The sequence below is a fragment of the Tenrec ecaudatus genome, chromosome 2 (assembly GCF_050624435.1).
Source record: "Tenrec ecaudatus isolate mTenEca1 chromosome 2, mTenEca1.hap1, whole genome shotgun sequence".
In the NCBI taxonomy this organism is placed as follows: Eukaryota; Metazoa; Chordata; class Mammalia; order Afrosoricida; family Tenrecidae; genus Tenrec; species Tenrec ecaudatus.
This window is the reverse complement of record NC_134531.1, coordinates 145,287,360-145,307,161: the sequence shown is the minus strand read 5'-3', so window position 1 is coordinate 145,307,161 and position 19,802 is coordinate 145,287,360. Positions and strand designations below refer to the sequence as shown.

Here is a 19,802-nt window from a genome sequence, read left to right as displayed (position 1 = left end):
TTGGATTTTGTTGTTTTGGGGGTCACTGATCTTGACATCTGTTGTCAAGCAGACCAGTGTGCATAGTTTCAAAGTAATTGGTTACAAAGGCTTATGTGGATTTGAACCCAAGTCTATTCAGACACAGATCAGTTGGTGGGTTTCTCTCTCTCTACACCCTAACAAGTTAATGTTGGGGAAGGAAGGAACCAGGGTTATTGTAACTCACACAGGAGTCCTTGTTGGTTGGCTACATAGTTTCAACCAGATCATGTCTCTTTTCAGGTGGCTAGACTCCATATAGAAGACAGAGTCTCACTTCAGATTTATCTACCTCTGTCACATGAGTGACATGGTGAGGCTCATAATGCTGGGGTCCCAGGACCAGCATCACCAGCATCCCATTGACCTTCTGTTTTCTGTGTTTGCACTCCTTAGGCCTCTGACTTTGACCCTCCAGGGTCTACTGTCTTCCAAGATGGCTCCTCTGGGCATGCTGTTTGGGTTGCTAATGGCCTCCTGCTTTAACTTCTGCCTCAGCCATCAGAACCTGGTAAGGGGGTGGGGTGGGGGTGGTGTGTGTGTGTGTGTGTACGTGTGTACCCTAAGATAGGTGTGTGTGTACATGTGTGTTTGTACATGTGTCCCCTAATGGGGCCAGAGAAAGTCTCAGTGTCACCAGGGTGGTTGTAGGAGTTGGGTAAGCATGTATTTTTCATACTTACAGGAATATGGCCAGAGGTAGGAATGTGACAGAATTTCCTGGCTCAGTTTATCAGCAGCAGCAGCAGCATACCATTTACCAAGCACAACATATTTAAATACTTTATATATATGAGGGGTTTTTTAAAAGTTAGTGGAAGAAAAAAAAAGTTAGTGGAAATTTTCATTATTTATAAAATTCCGCTTTTCCACCAACATTTTTCAGCCCTCTTGTGTTCTCATGTAATCCTCCCAACAACCTTACGAAGTGGGTATCTCCATTATTGTCTTCATTTTCAGAAGGAGGAGACTGAGTAATCTGGCCCAAACCACACAGCCAATTCGTGGCACAGCTGGGAAGTTAGGACTCTCCCAAGGAGCCGTGTGGTGGATGCCTGTGTGGTGAACCCTGGTGGCGCTGTGGCTCACACTGGGGACTGCTCACCACAAGGTCAGCAATTGAAAACCACCAGCTGCGCCTAAGGAGAAAGATGAGGCTTTCTCATACCCTCAAGAGTTACGCAGTTCTCTGCCCTAGGGTCCCTATAAGCCACACTTGTTTGGATGGCAGTGAATTTGGTTGGTTGGTTTTGGGTGTGGGGAACAAGATTCTGCTTCTGCCTCTGCTCCCCTCTCTGTGTTCTTCCCTCTGCCCTTTTCTCTCTGCTTTTTCCAGACTTCCTTAGAAGGCCCCACCTTTGACCTGGCTGTAACATGCTGAGGCTCCTAGGCTGGTTCCCCAGCTTGTCCCAGCAGCAGCCTGCCCTTGACCAGCTCCGTGTCCTCCTTTTCCCCTCCCCAGAGAAGCTCTGATTGTCAGCTCTTTGATAGACTCAACACTTTTCCCACCGCCCCCAGGCCACCTTCCCTAACCCCCAGGGCTCCTGCTAAATGTTGGATAAATCGCTGGAGGCTTTGGAGCAGGAGGCCCTTGAAGTGCAAATGACAATTGTGATGAATTTAATAACAATCCAGCTCAGCTGAGGTTCACCTCTGGCTCATGGCAAGCTTCCACTTTCCCTCTGAAGTCATTTGTTTTCTCTGCCTTTCTCCCCACTTTGTGGAGTTGGAGAGAGTTAGAGCGTACAGTTGGGAGTCACGAATCCTTTTTGAGCTTTTAATGTTATTTAAGTTCCTTTTTTTTTTTTTTTGGCCTCTTCAAGGGCACCAAGAGTGGGATCCCAGTGGTCCCCAAGAGTAGCCCTCGTCTGTGCATGAAGTTGAGGCAGTCTCTGCCATGGCTTAGCTGTGGAATGACCCAGAAAAGCACCCAAGAATCTCAGGAGAGGATCAGTGCTGTGTCCCCTCCACAACCTCCAGCTCACGAGGAACTCCCTGCTCCCCACCACCAGCTTTAGCAGATGCACAATTAACAAAAGCGTGCTGATGAATTTACTTAAGGACTGTGTGTTAGTAAGTCCCTTTTGGATAATAGTCGAACAAAATAGATGAGCTTTCAGAGAGCCATAATTATTCTGGCCCATTTATATTAGCTCTATTGAGTCTAGTCTCAGAAAAAAATGTGAATACTGACTTCCATCAACAGAAGCTCTTTTATCCTTATGTCTGTTCCTAAGCTGTCTCCATTTGTCATAATCTTTCATCATGTGCTAAGCACAAGTAGGAGTCGAAGCATCATTTCTCTCATACCATAAAAATTGCTGCCCTGGTGGCATTTAAACTCCAAATTACGCAGCCAGCCGCCTTCACTACAGAGAAAACATGCGGGGGTAGGGAGGAGGCGCACTTTCTTCCTGGTAACCTGGAGCCTTTGTGGAGCTGATGGCTACCCAGGAGGAAAGGTCGACTGGACATGCAGACCTAGCAGGGTACTCTCCAGACTAATCGTCCCTCCTTGGAAAGCACTTCCAGGGATGCCACACTCTAGGAAGAGGGAGGACCCTGAGGCCAGGGCTTGTGTGGAAATGGCTTTCAAAGAGGAATGGAAGAAGACAAATCTGGGTAAACCCCATTTTCCCACCTATTTGTCAACTTATTAACCATATCTCAGCTTTGTTTTCCAACTGGAAAATGGGGTTGATACTTCCCTCTTAAGAGTTAAGTGTAGATTAAATGTAATTGTATATGTAAAGGACCTAGCATTAGAATTGGCACAAGTATGATCAGTGAGTGGTCAATCAGTGTCAGCTGTTATTTTTCATAAGGAGGTGACGGTTTCTTTGGTGTATTTTGGGGTTGTATCAGTCCGGGAATCCCTGCAGAATGTGTCTATTACCCCACTATGAGGGCTGTGGTCTCTAAGAGGCTCTTACTCAGATGCAAGCACAGGAAGTGTGATGCGGTAAGCTGTTGTCAGCTAACACCTTATCTGGAATTTCTTGCCAGTCAGTTGAGAGGAAATTTGTACTTAGAGGGATAGTGGTAGAAAGAAGAGAATCCTGTGATCAATCCAATATGGGAGGGAGCCCTTCTTTTTTTAATTTTTTAAAATCATTTTATTGGGCACTCATACAACTCTTATCACAATCCATCCATCCATGTGTCAGCACATTTGTATATTTGTTGCCATCATCATTCTCAAAACATTTGCTTTCTACTTGAGCCCTTGGTACCAGCTCCTCAATTTTCCCCTCCCTCTCTCACAAGCCCTTGATAAATTATAAATGATTGTTATTTTGTCATGTCTTATACTGTCCAGTGTTTCCCTTCACTCACTTTTCTATTGTATATCCCCCAGGGAGGGAGTTATATTTTGATTATTATGATTGGTTCCTCCTTTCTTCCCCACCGCCTCCTGGTATGGATGCTCTCATTATTGGTCCTGAGGGGCTTATCTGTCCTGGCTTCCCTGTGTTTCCAGCTCTGATCTGTACCAGTGTAGATCCTCTGGTCTAGCCAGATTTGTAAGGTAGAATTGGGATCATGATAGCGTGGGGGGGGGAAGCATTTAAGAACTAGAGGAAAGTTGTATGTTTCATTGGTGCTATACTGCACCCTGACTAGCTCGTCTCCTCCCTGTGACTCTCCTGTAAGGGGATGTCCAGTTGCCTACAGTTGGTCTTTGGGTCTCTACTCTGTACTCCCCCTCATTCACAATGATATGATTTTTTTTGTTCTTTAATGCCTGATACCTGATTCCATTGACACCTCGTGATCACACAGGCTGGCGTGCTTCTTCCATGTAGGCTTTGTTGCTTCTGAGCTAGATGGCCACTTGTTTATCTTCAAGCCTTTAAGACCCCAGATGCTATATCTTTTGATAGCAGGCACCATCAGCTTTCTTCACCACATTTGCTTATGTACCAGCTTTGTCTTCAGCGATTGTGTTGGGAAGGTGAGCATCATGGAATGCCAGTTTAATAGAAGGAAATGGTCTTGCACTGAGGAAGTACTTGAGTGGAGGGCATGTACATGCCTGTATTTAGACCTCTATGAATGCCCTTTGCCTCCTAGTTCTTTCCTCTATTTCCTTTTCCTTTCCTCTTGTCCCACTAAGATATTCAGTCTTCATTTGGGTTTCAGTAATTCCTCTCAGTTAAATTGCCCTTGATCAAGCCCTTCCAGGCCTCCTATACCCTCCTTGCCACTGATTTTGGATCACTTCTTGTTCCCTTGTCCCTGGGTTTGTTAACACCCACTTCCTTTCCCCTGCCTTCCCCTCTCCCATGTCCCTCCGGAACTGTTGGTCCAGTTGTTTTCTCCAGATAGTTTATCCCGCCTATCTTATCTAGATAGATCTGCAGCGATAATATGCACAAAAACCAAGGCAGAGCAAAACAAAGCAACAAAAGAATAACAATAAAAAAAACCAATGACAGAAAGAAAAGAAAAGCCTATAAATAGTTCAAGGTCTGTTGGTTGACCTTTAGGAGTGTTTTCTGGTTTAGTCTGATGAGAGCGCCAAACCTTGGCCCCAAAGTCTATTTTTGGTATTCCCTGGGGACTTCGTTGCTCTGTTTGGGAGGGAGCCCTTCTTAAACCTGCTAGGGGTGTACTTCAGAATTGACAAGGGGCTGTCCTACTTCTCTTATCCTTTGGTCTTTTCCTCTTGCCCAGGGACTTGTCCAAATAAAGAGGGACTTCCTGTCCCTTCTCTGGGACTATGTTTTCTACCTTTCCTATGAAAGTCTTTACTTGGACTGGTGGGTGGTGGTGGTGGTGGGGTGTCTGCTGCTAAATGTGCTAAGGAGCTTCTGTTGCCTCTGCTTCATTCCCTCAGTGCCAGGGTGCAACCATTAGACCACATGTCCAGAAACCAACACAAAAGTGAGTCAGGATTCATGCATGGAGACCAGCAGGCCCGGACTGAAATCTCCCTGCTCTTCTTAACAGTATGATTTTGACCAGGCCCTATATCCATCCTCATCTGTAACATCCGAATAAGATTTCATACTTCACAGGTGAAACTAAGATGAGTAGGAAAGTGGGAAGTACTTTAGTCCAGTGTCTGGTCTATAGTTGTAAGGACCGCGTACATGATACAATCTTCAACTTGTGATATGTTCATATGATTGAACTTCCCTCAATACTGCTGAGTTCTTCCTTGACCATTAAGCACGGTCACAGATGACAGCTTAGAGGCATACACATCGAGATTTGAAAAATTCGGTGGGCTGGCTAGAAGGTTGGGATTTTGACTCCACCCAGAGGTGCCTTGGACAAAACCCTTGCTAATCTTCCTCAGGAAAGTTAGCCATTGAAAACCCGATAGAGAACAACTCTACTCTGACAGGCATTGCATCTCCGAGAGTTGGATTAACTTCATGGCAGCTGATTGACTGTAATATAATGGCTGTGTGTATGTATGTACATGTGCACACAAATACGTACATCTTAAAATCTAATATAACGATGGTACCAGGAGGAAGCTCAAAAATATTTTTGAGCAGTTTCAGGACTGTTGCAAATGTTCAATAGCTTGAAACCTCAGTAGTTTATCAGTCTCATTGTTCTAATCTTTTTTGTGAATATCCAATTAACCTTGATAAAGAAATCTAGGCAAAAAAAAAACCACAACAAAAAACCAAACAACTCAAAAGATTTTCCTGTGCTCAGTTGTTGAAGTGAACACTAACCCTTGCCTCTGTTTTGAAGGCCTTTCTGCCACGTCCTCATCATCTCTGTTCCCTTGTCTCTTCATCCTTCTCTTGATGAGGAGAATTTGAGTGCCTGTAGATAGCTGCACCTGCCAGACTTGCAATTTGTAGCTTAGATATGTTTAGTTTGGCCCTTTTAGTATTCTAAAAATAAGAAAATATCATAGAAACATAGATTTTTGTTTTCTTAAACTCGAATATGTGGCAGTGGCGGGCGGGCTGAGTAGCAGCTGTTTTCGGTAGTCGAGGCAGGAGGCCTCCAGTTCCCACAGTCCCACCATTCCCTATGGTGTTACACCTGGCCTACTTGACTCATTTACATCCACCCCTGCCTGGCCCCTGAAGGCACTTGATCCGACACACCTCTGAAGCAATTATTAGCGTTTCTCTTAGTCCCTAAGTTTAGTGTGTGACAGTGGTTCTGATAGGGGCTGACCTGCATGACTGGCCTGGAACACATTATTAGATTCCACATACTTAGTGGACAAGGTGGTCTTTGTTGTGGGATGTAGGCTCACCTCTAATAGACTCTCTACCTTGAGCTGCCTCATTCCAAGGTACCCAGGAGCTAGGCCTGTGTGAGGTAACATTAATTCACTCATTTCTTCTCCAATTACAAATGAAACCCTATGCTAGGCATGGGAGGTAAAGTGGTGAAAGAGACTAACACAGTGGTTGCCCCGGGAACTCAGATGTTGGAAGCCCCTGACTTCAGGATGTAGGATGCTTCCCCTCCTGTCAGGTTGCATTGTTTTTAGCCTCCCAAGCACACATACTCTTCTGTTCCTAGGTTTCTTCTGAGGCCATATTTATACAAATTTCAAATCAGAGGGATGAGAAAAGTTTGTGGGGATCAAGCTGCACCTGAACCTGCCTGAATGATGCTATATTATGCCGTCTCCGTGGGATGTCACAAGCAGAGACTTTTCTGAGCTAGAACTTAGGACTGCCATTGCAAGTAATAGTGGTAGTGAGTTCCGTGCCCACAAAACTGTTGTTTTACATCATAATACCTTGTCTAAGGAATGTTGTATATACTGTTAATACTGCTACTTTATAAATGTGGAAACTGATGTTTAGAGGGTTAGGTAATTTTCTCAGTCACCAGAAACAGGTTAAAATTTTGGACTATGTGATGCAAGACTTGAGTTCTTAAACAGTACTGCCTTCTACCTTGCAGTAGTCAATAACCTTTATTACATAAGACATGATCTGATGAGGGCCTCTGCTTTCCCCCCCCATTTTATTGGGAGCTCTACAGATATTATAACAATCCATAGTTCAATTAGATCAAGCATGATTATAAAATTGTTGCCACTATCATTTTCAGAACATTTTCTTGCTTTTTGCACTCTTTTGTATCAGCTCCTCTTTACTCCAGTCCTCTCCCTATCCCCCAAGAACACTTATTATATAAAATATTATTATTATGGATATTCCTTTTCCCCCCTGTATCTTACACCATCCAATGTATCTGTTCACCTGCCATTCTGTTGTTATCCATTCTCCTAGAGTGGGGTTATGTAGTCATTATCACTGTCAGCACACCCCCACCTCTCACTCTTTTTGTACTCTCAGGGAATCATTGCTCCCGTTACAATTCCTGAAGGGTTTAGCTATCTTGTATTTTATGGATTAAATGATCTTAGTTACACACATGAACATATGTAGATTGAATAGGTAAAACTAATAACATAATAATAGAGAGAAGAACTCTTAAAGAACTAGAGGATAGAGATATGTTTCAATAGTGCTATACTGTCTCTTCCACGTGACCCTTCTGTAAGGGACTGTCCCATTATCTTTTTTAAATCGTTTTATTAGGGGCTCATACAACTCTTATCACAATCCATACATACATCAATTTTGTCAAGCACATTTGTACATTCATTGCCCTCATCATTCTCAAAACATTTGCTCTCCACTTAAGCCCCTGGCATCAGCTCCTCATTTTCCCTCCTCCCTCCCAGCTCCCCCCTCCCTCATGAACCCTTGATAATTTATAAATTATTATTTTTTCATATCTTACCCTGTTTGATGTCTCTCTTCACCCACTTTTCTGTTGTCCATCCCCCCAGGGAGAAGATCACATGTAGATCCTTGTAATCAGTTTCCCCTTTCCAACCCACCCTCCCTCTACACTCCCAGTATCTCTACTCACACCACCATCCACCCTGGATTCCCTGTGTTTCTGGTTCCTATCTGTACCAGTGTATATCCTCTGGTCTAGCCAGACTTGCAAGGTACAATTGGGATGATGATAGTGTGAGGGGAGGAAGCATTTAGGAACTAGAGGAAAGTTGTATTTTTCATCGTTGTTACATCGCACCCTGTCTGGCTCGTGTCCTCCCCGAGACCCCTCTGCAAGGGGATGTCCAGTGGCTTACAAATGGGCTTTGGATCTCCACTCCACACTCCCCCCTCATTCACTGTGGTAAGATTTTTTGTTCTGATGACGCCTGATACCTGATCTCTTTAACGCCTCGTGATCCCACAGGCTGGTGTGCTTCTTCCATGTGGGCTTTGTTGCTTCTGAGCTAGATGGCCGATTGTTCACCCTCTTTGTCTTCAGCGGTTGTGTCGGGAAGGTGAGCATCATAGAATGCCAATTTAATAGAAGAAAGTGTTCTTGCATTGAGGGAGTACTTTAGTGGAACCCCAATGTCCTTCTGCTACCTTAATACTAAGCCTATAAATATAGGTACATAGATCTATTTCCCCATCCTCATATATAAATATATTTGCATATATACATGTCTTTATCTAGACCTCTATAAATGTCCTTTGCCTCCTAGCTCTTTCCTCTTATTTCTCTTGACTTTCTTCTTGTCCCACTATCATGCTCAGTCCCCACCAGGGTTTCAGCAATTCTTCTCTGTTACATTACTCTTGATCATCCCCTACCAGGCCTCCCACCCCCTCCTCACCACCAATTTGGATCACTTGTTGTTCCCTTGTCCCTAGGTTTGTTAACACCACTACCTTTCCCCCAACCTCCCCCTCTCCCATGTCCCACCGGAACTGCTGGTCCCATTGTTTTCTTCTCCAGGTTGTTCATCCAGCCTGTCTTATTTAGACAGACATGCGGAGATAATAACATGCACAAAAGCAAGACAGAGCAAAACCAAGCTTCAATATACAACAAAACAACAACAAACCAATGACAAAGGAACAAAACAAAACACAACAAGAAAGAAAAGCTTGTAGTTAGTTCAAGGACTGTTAGCCTTTAGGAGTGTTTTCCAGTCCAGTCTGTTAGGACACCAAGCCCTGGCCCAAAGTCCACCTTCAGCATTCCCTGGGGACCTTGCCACTCCATTCCTTTGTTGTTCTGTTGCACTCCCTTAGTGTTTTGCCTCAGTGTGGCGGGATCAGATCAGGTGAAATTCTGTACTCCCATCAGATATGTCCCTCTCCCAGAGCTGCAGATTCAATGCCGTCTTTTGAAATAAATCCTTCTGGGGAGAGGGGAAGGTGTCCACTTAGTATTTGGGATTGGGGCCAGCCCCCCAGTCCTCTCCACTGGTTTCCTAGTCCACACCAGCATGTTGCATTCACATCTTGGCGTACTGAGTTGAAGTCTGGTCCCTCTTTTCCTGTGGAGATATAAACAGTACCCTCCTCTTGGTTGGGTTAGTGCCCTGTGCCCCCGCTGTCCCATTATCTTACAGGTAGTTTTTGGGTCTCCATTTTGTCGATGCTCGTTCACATCAATTTGATTGCTTGTTTTTGAACTTCTGATACCTATTCCCATCAACACCTCATGATCTCACAGGCTGGTGTGCTTATTCCATGTGGGCTTTGTTGCTGCCCTGCTAGATGGCCACTTGTTTACCTTCAGGCTTTTAAGATCGCAGATGCTCTATCTTTCAATAGCCAGCACCAGCCGTCTTCTTCACATTCGCTTATGCATCCATTTTGTCTTCAGTGATAGTGGTTGGGAAGGTGAGTATCATATATTGCCACATTATTAGAACAAATCATTCTTGTACTGAGATAAGATTGAAGTAGAGGTCCAAAGTCCAGCTGCTTCCTTGTATTTATACAATATATATATATTATATATATACACAAATACATCTATCTTTATATATTTACATATTTTATACCTATATATAACTTTTATTTTCTTGCTCTTTCCTCTAGTTCTTATTTCTTTCCTCCTGCCCCACTATCATATTTACTCATCATTCACCTCTCAGTAATTCCTCTCAGATACATTTCAGTTGCTCAAATACCAGAAACGCTATCCCCTCCTCACCATCACTTTTAGATCCCTGCTATTCCCTTGTTTCTGTCACTATTGCCTTCTTGTTCCCCTCCCTCCCCTCCTCCTCTTCTACGCCCTCACCTCCAGAACTTCGGTCCTGTTGCCTTGTGATTGATTATCTCCTTGTGATTGATTATCCTGACTATCTTATATAGATAGACACCAAAAAAGAAAGAAAAGAAAAGGTGGGGGGGGAAAGGAGCCCATCTAAATAGTTCCATGTCTAACTATTGCCCTGGTCCCAAGTAGATGAGTGTCCTTCTGATATAATCCATTCGTCCGTTCCCTTTTCTTTCGGGGCTCCATCTCCCAAGAGCCACTTACCCTACAGCATTTATACCCTTTCAGTCCTCAGTATTTGTGTCCAAGGGGCGCATCTTCTACAAGGCCCCGTTGCTCCTTCTGCAGTCACAGCTGAAGTAGTCCAGTGCCCACCCCGACCCCATTATACCTTTAGCTTTCAGTACTGAGGGCCACCTCTTTGCCAAGATATTTTCCTTACTGGTCCTTAACAAGGTCTGAAATTCTACTACCTGAATTGCATTCCTTTGTTTCTTTTTTCCCCCCCGCCCCCACCCTCTCCTTTTTCCTTTATTTCTTATTAAAGTGCAAAATTCCTTGGAGGGGCTTTACATTGCCTTTATCAACACTTTCACACCATTATAACCTTCCTTGACAACTAATTAAAGATCAACCCTTGTGGGACCGGGCAGGTGGGGGATACCTGTCTGGAGCTGGAGCACTGCTCTGAAGAGGCACATTATCACCTCTCATGCAGGGTTAGATTGTTGGGAGACCAAAATGGGATTGGCTTCATGGAAGGAATATTTTTAAATTACCTATTGTTTTTACTCGGGAAGGAATTGGATGGCGGAGGAAAGTGATGACAAGGGTGGTCAGGGGGCTGAAATACCCTCCTGGTGTGCTAGTGTGAGCTCCTCTGTGCTCTCCCAAATGCACTTCCCCAGCGTTCGGAGCCCTCTAGTTCCAGTGTCCTGAGGTCTTGCTACTTGTATGCAAGAGCAGGTTTTAAAAAGGGACTGGGAGGCTGGGAAGGAGCAAAATGAGTAATATGCTGTATTTATCTCATATCTCTGTCTCCTACGTGCAAAGCGCTCCACAGATACCATCTCATCCATCCTCCATGCTCTCTACGGGATAGAAAGAAACAGGTTTAGGAAGCAGTTTCCAATCTGCATATCCTCTTCCCTCAACTCAGCTGGGCGCTCACCTTCCTGTGGGCACCCCTTCCTCTATGGATTGGAATAGCCAAAGAGGCCATTTACCCATAGACTCCTGGGGAATTGCCAAAGCTTTTACTGTTCCTGCTGGGCTTCTTGGAAACCAGTCGGGCCTCAGCTGTCAGATTTTATACATTCTACAGTGGCTATTTGGAACTTTATTCTCTCCTTTGGATGCATTAAAAAATATACAAGGCTTTTCTATTGTAAAAGTAATATGTGTGAACTTTAAACAGCAAACAGTGTATAACAGCTGTTCTCAACCTGTGGGTCACGACCCCTTTGGGTGTTGAACGACCCTTTCACAGGGGTTGCCCAAGACCATTGGAAAACACATATTTCCGATGGTCTTAGGAACCGAGACACTGCTCCTTTGTCTTTTCCAGGCGGGTCCGCCCACCTGCAGATAAGCCCACATACAATGAGTACCCGGCGTGGAGACTGTTACCCATGCTACATCATGCTTCAAGACAAAGTTTAATTTATTTGTCATTAGAAATAAATATTTCACAATATATAATTGTATATTGTTTTTATGATGAATCACTGTGCTTCCATTATGTTTAATCTGTAACAATGAAAATATATCCTGCATATCAGATATATACATTATGATTCATAACAGTGGCAAAATTACAATTATGAAGTAGCAATGAAAATAATTTTATGGTTGGGGTCACCACAACATGAGGAACTATATTAAAGGGTTGTGGCATTGGGAAGATTGATAACCACTGGTATAGAAGTATAGTAAATTAAAATGGCCTTCTTGTTTCCTTTAGCTAGCTCCTCTCCCTCATCTGTTTCCTGGCTCCCCTTTTTTTCCAAGATAGTGTGGGACTTCTGAGCTTTTCTTTAGACACACACAAAAGTATCACATACCTGAAATAGCCTGCCCTGTTCATTTAACCATATTGCCACACACATGTCGTTTGTGAAACTGGGTGACCAAGCATGCCTGAGGAGGGGCTGGGGGCTGTAGAGGGAGAAGACTGCTATTCTCGTTCTGCTTGCTTGGTGCTGCGCTGTGGTGGATCATGCTTTCTCCTTTGTTTGCTCAGAACAAGTTTGCGCTGACCAACCCAGAGAAGAGTAGCACCAAAGAAACAGAGGAAAGGGAAAGCGAAGCAAAGGAGAAGCTGGACCCTGAGGGCCTGGAGGTGTTTTACCCGACTGATGAGTGGCAAGCTCTTCACCCAGGTACCAGTCCCAGCTGTGTCCCCATTAAACGTACTCTGAATTCAACCTGCATATGTCCTTTGTCCCCACAGGGCTGCTTTGAAGGAGCAGCCATTCTCTGGCCTGCTGGAGAACAGTGTGGTCCGTCCAAGTTGTGGCTGTAGGGCTCAGGGACCTACTTTTTCCAGCAGAGCAGACATTGAATGTCTGAGTGCCCTGGAAGGAAGGCAGGTGGTGGGTGGCCGTGCTTTCTGAGCAAGTGATTGAAACTTTCTTTCCTTGCACTTCTGAAGCACAGGAGAGGCAGTGACATGTGCCTCGCTCTGCAAATGCTATTTCGGGCTCTGCTGCTCGGCTCAATGCTGCTGAAATATTGTTCATGGGAGAATCCTGAGTACCAGTGTGGGGCTGGAGCGTTCTGTTGTTAAAGGAGCCTGTGCCAAGGAATGGGGGCTCATCCTGGCCTGGTTTTTAAGTGGGGCATCCTCAGAAGGAACGACTTTCTGACCCTTTCATGATGAGCCTGGGCTCATGGCTTAAAATAATGCACAGCCAGTTGTTAATTGAGTATTTACCATATGCAGGTGCTGTGCTTGCTTCTTGGACACAATCTTATTTAATCTCCACAGTAATAGAAACTAGTATTATATATTTTTAGATGAAAACATTGCGTCTCAGAGAGGTTAGGTCACTTGTTCATTGTCATTCAGCTTCCCTGGTAGTGTGATCCCAGAGCCTGGACCTGTCCTCCTCTCTCTTCCCCTACCTAGTTCCAGCAGTCCTTTCTAGAGCCCCACTATGCTGAAACCTGGGCCTGTCCTCATGGTTAGGCTGTTCATATTGTGCTCTGTGGCAAGGTGATGGCAAGGCCTGGCAGCGGCCACACAGTATTTTATCAGCTCCTTGCCGGTATTTATCACCATGTCTTTACTGCCCCCATTGCTGCTATGCTGGCAGTGGCAGTGTTTTCTACACCAGCCAACTTTCTGGTAGCGATGTCACTCCTGCTGGGGTGGCATACGGGTAGTTGCTGCCATGGAGGTGTGATGAAACACCAGCGAAGCCAAGTGGGAGCTGATGGCATTAGGCAGAAGCAGATTTGAGGAACAAGAAGTACTGGGTTCAGCAGATTCGTCCCAACTGCCCACCCTCAGCTTCTCTGAGAACGGAAGGGGAGAGGATAATGGGCTATATCCACTGTTATGTAGATGGTAGATGTGCCTACATTCGATGGAGGTTAATATCCTGTGCCCCCACTCCTCTGCCATGTGTTTTTATGGCTGAGTGTGACCTTCATGGCCTTGGGGGGTCTACATTGTAGAGCAAGGCTGGAGGGTCTGACACACTGGGCCCATGCCCACTGCTCTGTGCAGGGGGGTTGCTGTTTATGGTTGATCAAAAGATCCCCTGGCTATAATTGTAAAAAAGGAGAAATAGCCACAGTTTGGGCAAAAGGGGTCAGATGTTTACTCTTAGAGCCTCCTGGAAAATTAGAGTGGAATACTCGTTTTTACACTTAATCTGGGTGCTGATGCCCTACTGACTTCTTCCCCTGCCTTCTAGTTTCTCAAGGGCTTCTCATAAGCTCTTCTGCTCAAGCTTCCCTTGTAGTTGCCCCAAAGTCTTATCTCTCTAACCTTGAGATCTTTTGGGGAAAGTTAATCACATTTGTGATTGAGCATGGACACTCAGACCCGGTAATTTGGAGGGTGGTTTGGGCTGGGTTCTCAAAACTCAATACCATTGAGTCATTTACAACTTAAGAGCACCCTGTAAAAGTAGAATGGCACCTGTAGTTTGAGACTAAGTCTTCAAGGTGGTCGACCCCTCCTCTTCTTAAAGATGAAGGGTTTATACAGGGTTCTAGATGGTCCTCTAGAAGCTTAATTATATATGTATAAAGACAGACTTTTGGAAAGGAAATGGCTCACACAGTTGTAGAGGTCCTCGGGTCAGATGTCAGGCTAGAGAGGCTTCCCCTAACTCATGTAGCTTCAGGAACTAGTGAACTCAAGATCAGCTGATTAGATGGCAGCCTCCTGAATCCAAGGCCAGCTGAGATGGCAGGCTGCCGCCGACTCCTAGGACTGGCAGGTAATACACCAGGTTGCTGAGCCAAGTCCAAAGAATTGGAGGCCAGATGATAAACCACCCACAGGGTACACATTCAGCAAAAAGAAAGCAGGCTTTTCCATAGCATGCACATATATTGAAAGCAGCCCCCCCCCCCCGAGGAAAATTCTTTTCATGGATTGGCTGCCCATGGAGGTAATTGCATTATATTAGATTTCATCATGATGCACGACTACAGCTTAACTCTCAAACCACTGAGAATCTTGGCCCAGCCAAGTCAAAAACAGAGAGGAAAACAGCGTTGGTTGTAGTCATGCTTGCCTTACTCCAAAGCTTTTCTTCCTACCTTCACCAGCAAAGCAGGACCAGTGCGGGGAATGCACTGAACATCGGGTGTTGGCCATATCAACCTCCTGTGGCTTCCCTATTGCCACGAGGCAGGGTCAGATGTATCATATTAATTGATTACATCTTGTGGAAGTTAGGTGGGAAGATTGTTCTGGCCTCAGTGTCTGATATAGTTTGCTTTGGGGTCTAGTGCTGTGGACTGAGACCATAGGAAGCAGACAAGAAAGATATTCTAAGGCTGTAGTGCAGGTTTGACGTATTTTCCATGTGCCTACATACTGAGAAAATGTTGTATGTGTGTCTGTTGTTTGGAAGTTGACCTCAGTGGTCTTTGTGGATGGCTAGCGCTTGTCTTTAACCAGAGTATAATATTTAATTCACTACATGTCAAATTTTGCCTGGGAACTTCCAGCACAGCTATCTAAAGGTAAAAGGGTTCATGGCCTCTCCTGGAGATTTATTTATGGGTAAGTAGATGGAGAGGAAGGGAGGGTAATTTAATTGGAAGGGGACAAGCTTCAGCCACAGCCAGTCTTGGCTTCAAATCCTAGGTTTGCTTCCTAGAGGATCTTGAGCAAGTCACTGAATCCTCCTCCCCTTCAGCTTGCCCATCAGTGATGTGAAGGGGGATGTCCTGCTCAGTCTGCTGCAGAGGATGTTGTGAAGATTTGATGAGGTGGTAAATGTAGAGACCTCGGGCTGATTCCCGACATGAAGACATCACTCAGTATACAGTTGTGATTGGAACTGGTAAATTTTCTACCTGCATCACCTTTCAGTTTGGTTTGGAATTGAATGACAATGAAGTCACATGACTATAGCCTTCGTGTCCTCTGCTTTTAAGGTAGAGATGGAAACCTCTAGGATGGGAAGGAGAGGCTTCCATGATTATGAAATGCTATTTGCTTTCCCTCTGCCCTCTGGAGAGACTGTGATGCGGGAGTAGATACACATGTGCAGAAGGCATTGACAGAACGCTCCTTGACTCAGAATCAGGGGTACGGTACAGGAAGATGGAGGACTTTTGAGAAAATGGTAGTTAACTGCTAGTTAGTGTCTGGGCTTTGAACCAGTTCTTTCAGAGCTAAGAAGGGAAACCACAGTGGGTCGGAATTTTCAAAATGTGGATGCCTGGAATGATAACATGAACTAGAAAAATTATAGATTGACACTTTGCTAGAAGCTTAATCTTCCTCTTAAAAAACTTGGACAGCACCCATATTGCATAGCAACCCCATTTCTTGTGTGGAAGAAACAGCAGTAACCTGCTCCAAGGCTGACTTGCTGCTCTGATATGTGTAACTCTCTATCATCCTGGCAGCTCACTTATGCCTCTCTTGAGTGTTCTGTTTCAAAGCCTCAATGCATAATTTCCCATGTTTGGTTGGTGGTTCAGGCCCCCCCCATTTTGAATGAACTGGTTTAAACTGGTTTTAAACCCTGGTTTATAAAGACAGTTCTTGATAGCCCAGTATCTTCTACCTCTCAAGTTTTTGGAGGCAGAATAAAAGTTCTTTTCTCGATGCTCCGAGTGGGCATGACTAGGGAACATGGGCTCTCATTTGAAGGCACATTTCCCAGACTGCATCAGTCTGAAACATCAGGGGATTAAGCCATGACTTCATGGGTCTTCCCTCCAGGCGTCCCACCCAGGCAGCCCTGAAGCCCCTTCAGGCCCCCTTCCTAAACTCTGCCTATCTCGGTTATTGTTGTCAGCATCCTCCCTGTGGGCCTCCTGTTCCTGGAAGTGATTTTCCTGTTTCTCTCCTCGTTTATTTTGGGATCTGCCTCACCTTACGGAGACACAGCAAGTGTTTGAGTGCAAATTCAGCATCAGCTGTTCACAAGCAAGCAGAGGAAAGCTGTTTGCTGCCAGGTCCTCTGAGTTCCAGGCAGAACACTCAAGAATTTGTCCTGAGCCTGAAGACCACTGAGCACCAGGAATTTGTGCTGTGCACTTATTACTGAAAACTCGTTATGGCCAGATCTTGTGGGCCTTCCTGAGCATTTTCTGAGACCCTACTTGGTGCTCTGCCTTGCACTGGTAGACAGAGAGAGAGATAGTGTTAATGGCTCACATTTATGGAATGTAGACTCTGCCAGGCATCCCTTTAGGGCAGGGGCTATATAGGTCCTCATTTTGATAGACAAAATTGAGTCTCAGAGAGAAGTGACTTATCCAACCAACCCGTAAGTGGTCGATCTGGGATTCAAACTCAGCCTTGGCTGGCTCTAAAGCCAGAGCAGTTAACTTTAGTCCCATGCTGTCCTCTGACCCCTACCCTTCATTACCTGATAGTCCTCAAAAGTATACAGAGACAGAAAAAGGCACCAGCATGTCACAGGTGTGCCGGTGGAGCTGTCTTTGCCTCAGTAAGGGCACAAAAGAGGATATGCTGAGGCTACATCCATCTCTGCTACTCCTGAGATCTTGACCTAGTCACTTACTACATATGCTGAACTTTCAAAACCACTGTGTGGCTTTGGTTAGGTCACTTAGAATCTCTGAATCTTAGTTTCCTCATGCAAAAATATAGATATCTACTTCACAGAAATGGTGTGACAATAAATTAAGATTAACGTGTAAAAGGGGTTGCATGGGGAATGTTTAATAAGTGGTAGTAGCTGTCATTAACCACCACCCCCCCCCAACACACACAAAAAAAAACCCAAACAGACTTCTCCCTGAAGTGATTTGCCCCTCTCCCCTGGGGGGCCTGAAGGAGAAGCAGGGTAGGAGACAGTCTCAGCAAAAGGCGCCTTATCCCGGCCATTTGCCAGTGCCTGTGGGTTGGCCTTGATGTGGGCCTAGGGCAGTGAACATCTCCATACTGGAACCTGGGACTCCTCAAAGACCTGAGATGACTTCCAGGTGCCTGTGAGACTCTGCAATACCGGCATTAGCATACATAGTCCCCTGGCTGGGAGCATGCAGGAAGCCTGTGCAGGGACATGTTCATGGGGGTGAGGGGCGGGGCAGGGGAAGGCAAAGAGGGGGGAGGGAAAAAAATCCAAATCAACAACTGATGAGAGCAATCCAAGAATTACAGAGCACCAGCCATCTGGTCAGATCATTTCAGATCTGCATGAGCAATAGGAGGGAATTGAATTTTAAAAACCTCATTTATAGTAGACCAGCTACTCTGGTTTCAAGTATTTAAGGGATGAGTCGGATTTCCTGCAGGCCCTGGACATCTGTCTGAAAGCACCTGACTCTAGCCTAGGTGACTGACTGCAGGACTGTCTCTGTGGGTCACAGGGGGAACAAGGCTCCCAGTGCCTCTGACCAGGTTTTGTGGTTGTGAGGCAAGGGACTCTCCCTCCTCCCCTAGCCTCCACTATTCAGCCTGGAGGGATCTCCCGTGGGTCCCCAAGATTCTGACCTTGTGTCTCATCTTCCACACATGAACTTGAACACACACTCTGAAGGCCCTGGACAGCTTAGGAGGGTTGGTTCAAGGAAGTTTATGCTTAAGCCCCAGTGTCTCATTGAAGTGGGCAGTGGTAATAGTCAGAGGAGGTGGATAGCCTTTGTCAATCTTTAATCCAGACTTAAGTATAGAACTACAAAGGTAGACCAGGAGCTGGGTAGAGGAAATAGCGTGTTATTACATGGGTGTCAGGGTGGTGAGGAGCCCTGGAGACACTGTCAGGTAAGTGTTTGAAACTGCCAATAAGATTCAGAACCACGAGTTACTCCACAGGAGAAAGATGAGGCCATTTTCTCTTAGATTTATAGCCTTGAATGCTGGGAGTCAGAATTGACTCTGGCAGTGGGTTGGGATGGGTTGTCGCCTCTCTTGGACACAAGTTGCTGCTTTCAGCAACCGTACAGAGTGAGGTGTTCACCAGAACTTTCATTGATATTTCCTCCTGCAGAGTGCTTGCAAGTTCCCTGGGGAGTCCCTAAGAACTTAATTTGTTCCTCTCTTCTCTGCACTTCTGACCTGTCTGCCCCTTACTGCATCCCTCCTGCCTTTGCTAAGCATTCTCTACTCTGAACATCTCTTTTGCACCTCAGCAAGATAAATTTGTCATGGGGAATCACTTGGGGAATGGCCAGATACCAGGCCTCTTGAGACATATGGGAGCAGTGGCTAAGGCTTCAAATTATCTTCTACTACTAGAGAGAACAAGACGGTGAATGAAAATACACAAAGGCCCCAAAAGACTCTATGCAGAGAGTGTAGATTTCTTCATCTGACAGAGACCTCACTGACTAGCCTCCCAGGATGGCTAGTCACTATTCCTTAGCAGGGATACTCCATACCAATCTGGGGAACAGGTGGAAGACAGAGCAGGACCTCCGTGAGGCACTTTGAGGCCAGCTGGTTGGCTGGCTGGCTGAGCTCCCTGCTGGCACCGGAGTGTCTCTGCCTGGGCCTTGGCCTTCATTACCCGGATTGAGCAGGCTTGGGTCCAGTTTGCAGTCTGTGGACTTGAGTGGTGATGGAGAGCAGCTGTTGACCATCCTCTTCCTAACACGTATTTTTATGTTTAATACTTTGGGCCCTTCTCCCCTTCCCCTGCTTCTATCCACCTGTTCTCAGTTAGGTTTAATAAAGAGTACTTAGCACAGTGGCAGAGCATCAGCTCTCAAAGGCCTTGACACCCAAACTGAGATGCGAGTTCGGCGGAGGCAGGATAGAAAACTAGTTGCCAAAACCAGTTCTAGTCCTCATGCCAAGCTCTTGGCTTTCGCTCAGAGACTCTGTGTAGCCCTGACTTCCCTCCTCTAATATTGGCATCATTTTGCTGGCTAAGACAGTCTAGGTCATCTCCAAGGTTAGGACTTAACCGGGCTTGGGAATAGCTCTCAAACTTGAATGAAAAACGCTTTTCCAGAAACTGTTGCATTTAAAGTTTTGTCCTACTGGAAGTAGGACACAAACCAAAGTCGCTCACTGTCACTGAGTTAATTCAGACTTATTTGACCACATGGGGCAGAGCTGA

At 45.4% G+C, this 19,802-nt stretch overlaps 1 protein-coding gene across 1 annotated transcript in view; it reads left to right on the top strand.

Annotated features, from left to right (window-relative positions):
- The window catches only part of SIL1 (SIL1 nucleotide exchange factor), a 333,043-nt gene that overhangs the window by 112,084 nt on the left and 201,157 nt on the right, over window positions 1-19,802 (top strand). The window contains exons 2-3 of the mRNA XM_075541628.1: window positions 418-532; window positions 12,311-12,449. Of these exons, the coding sequence (XP_075397743.1) occupies window positions 458-532; window positions 12,311-12,449 (214 nt within the window). The 5' untranslated portion in view covers window positions 418-457. The remainder of the gene's footprint in view (window positions 1-417; window positions 533-12,310; window positions 12,450-19,802) is intronic.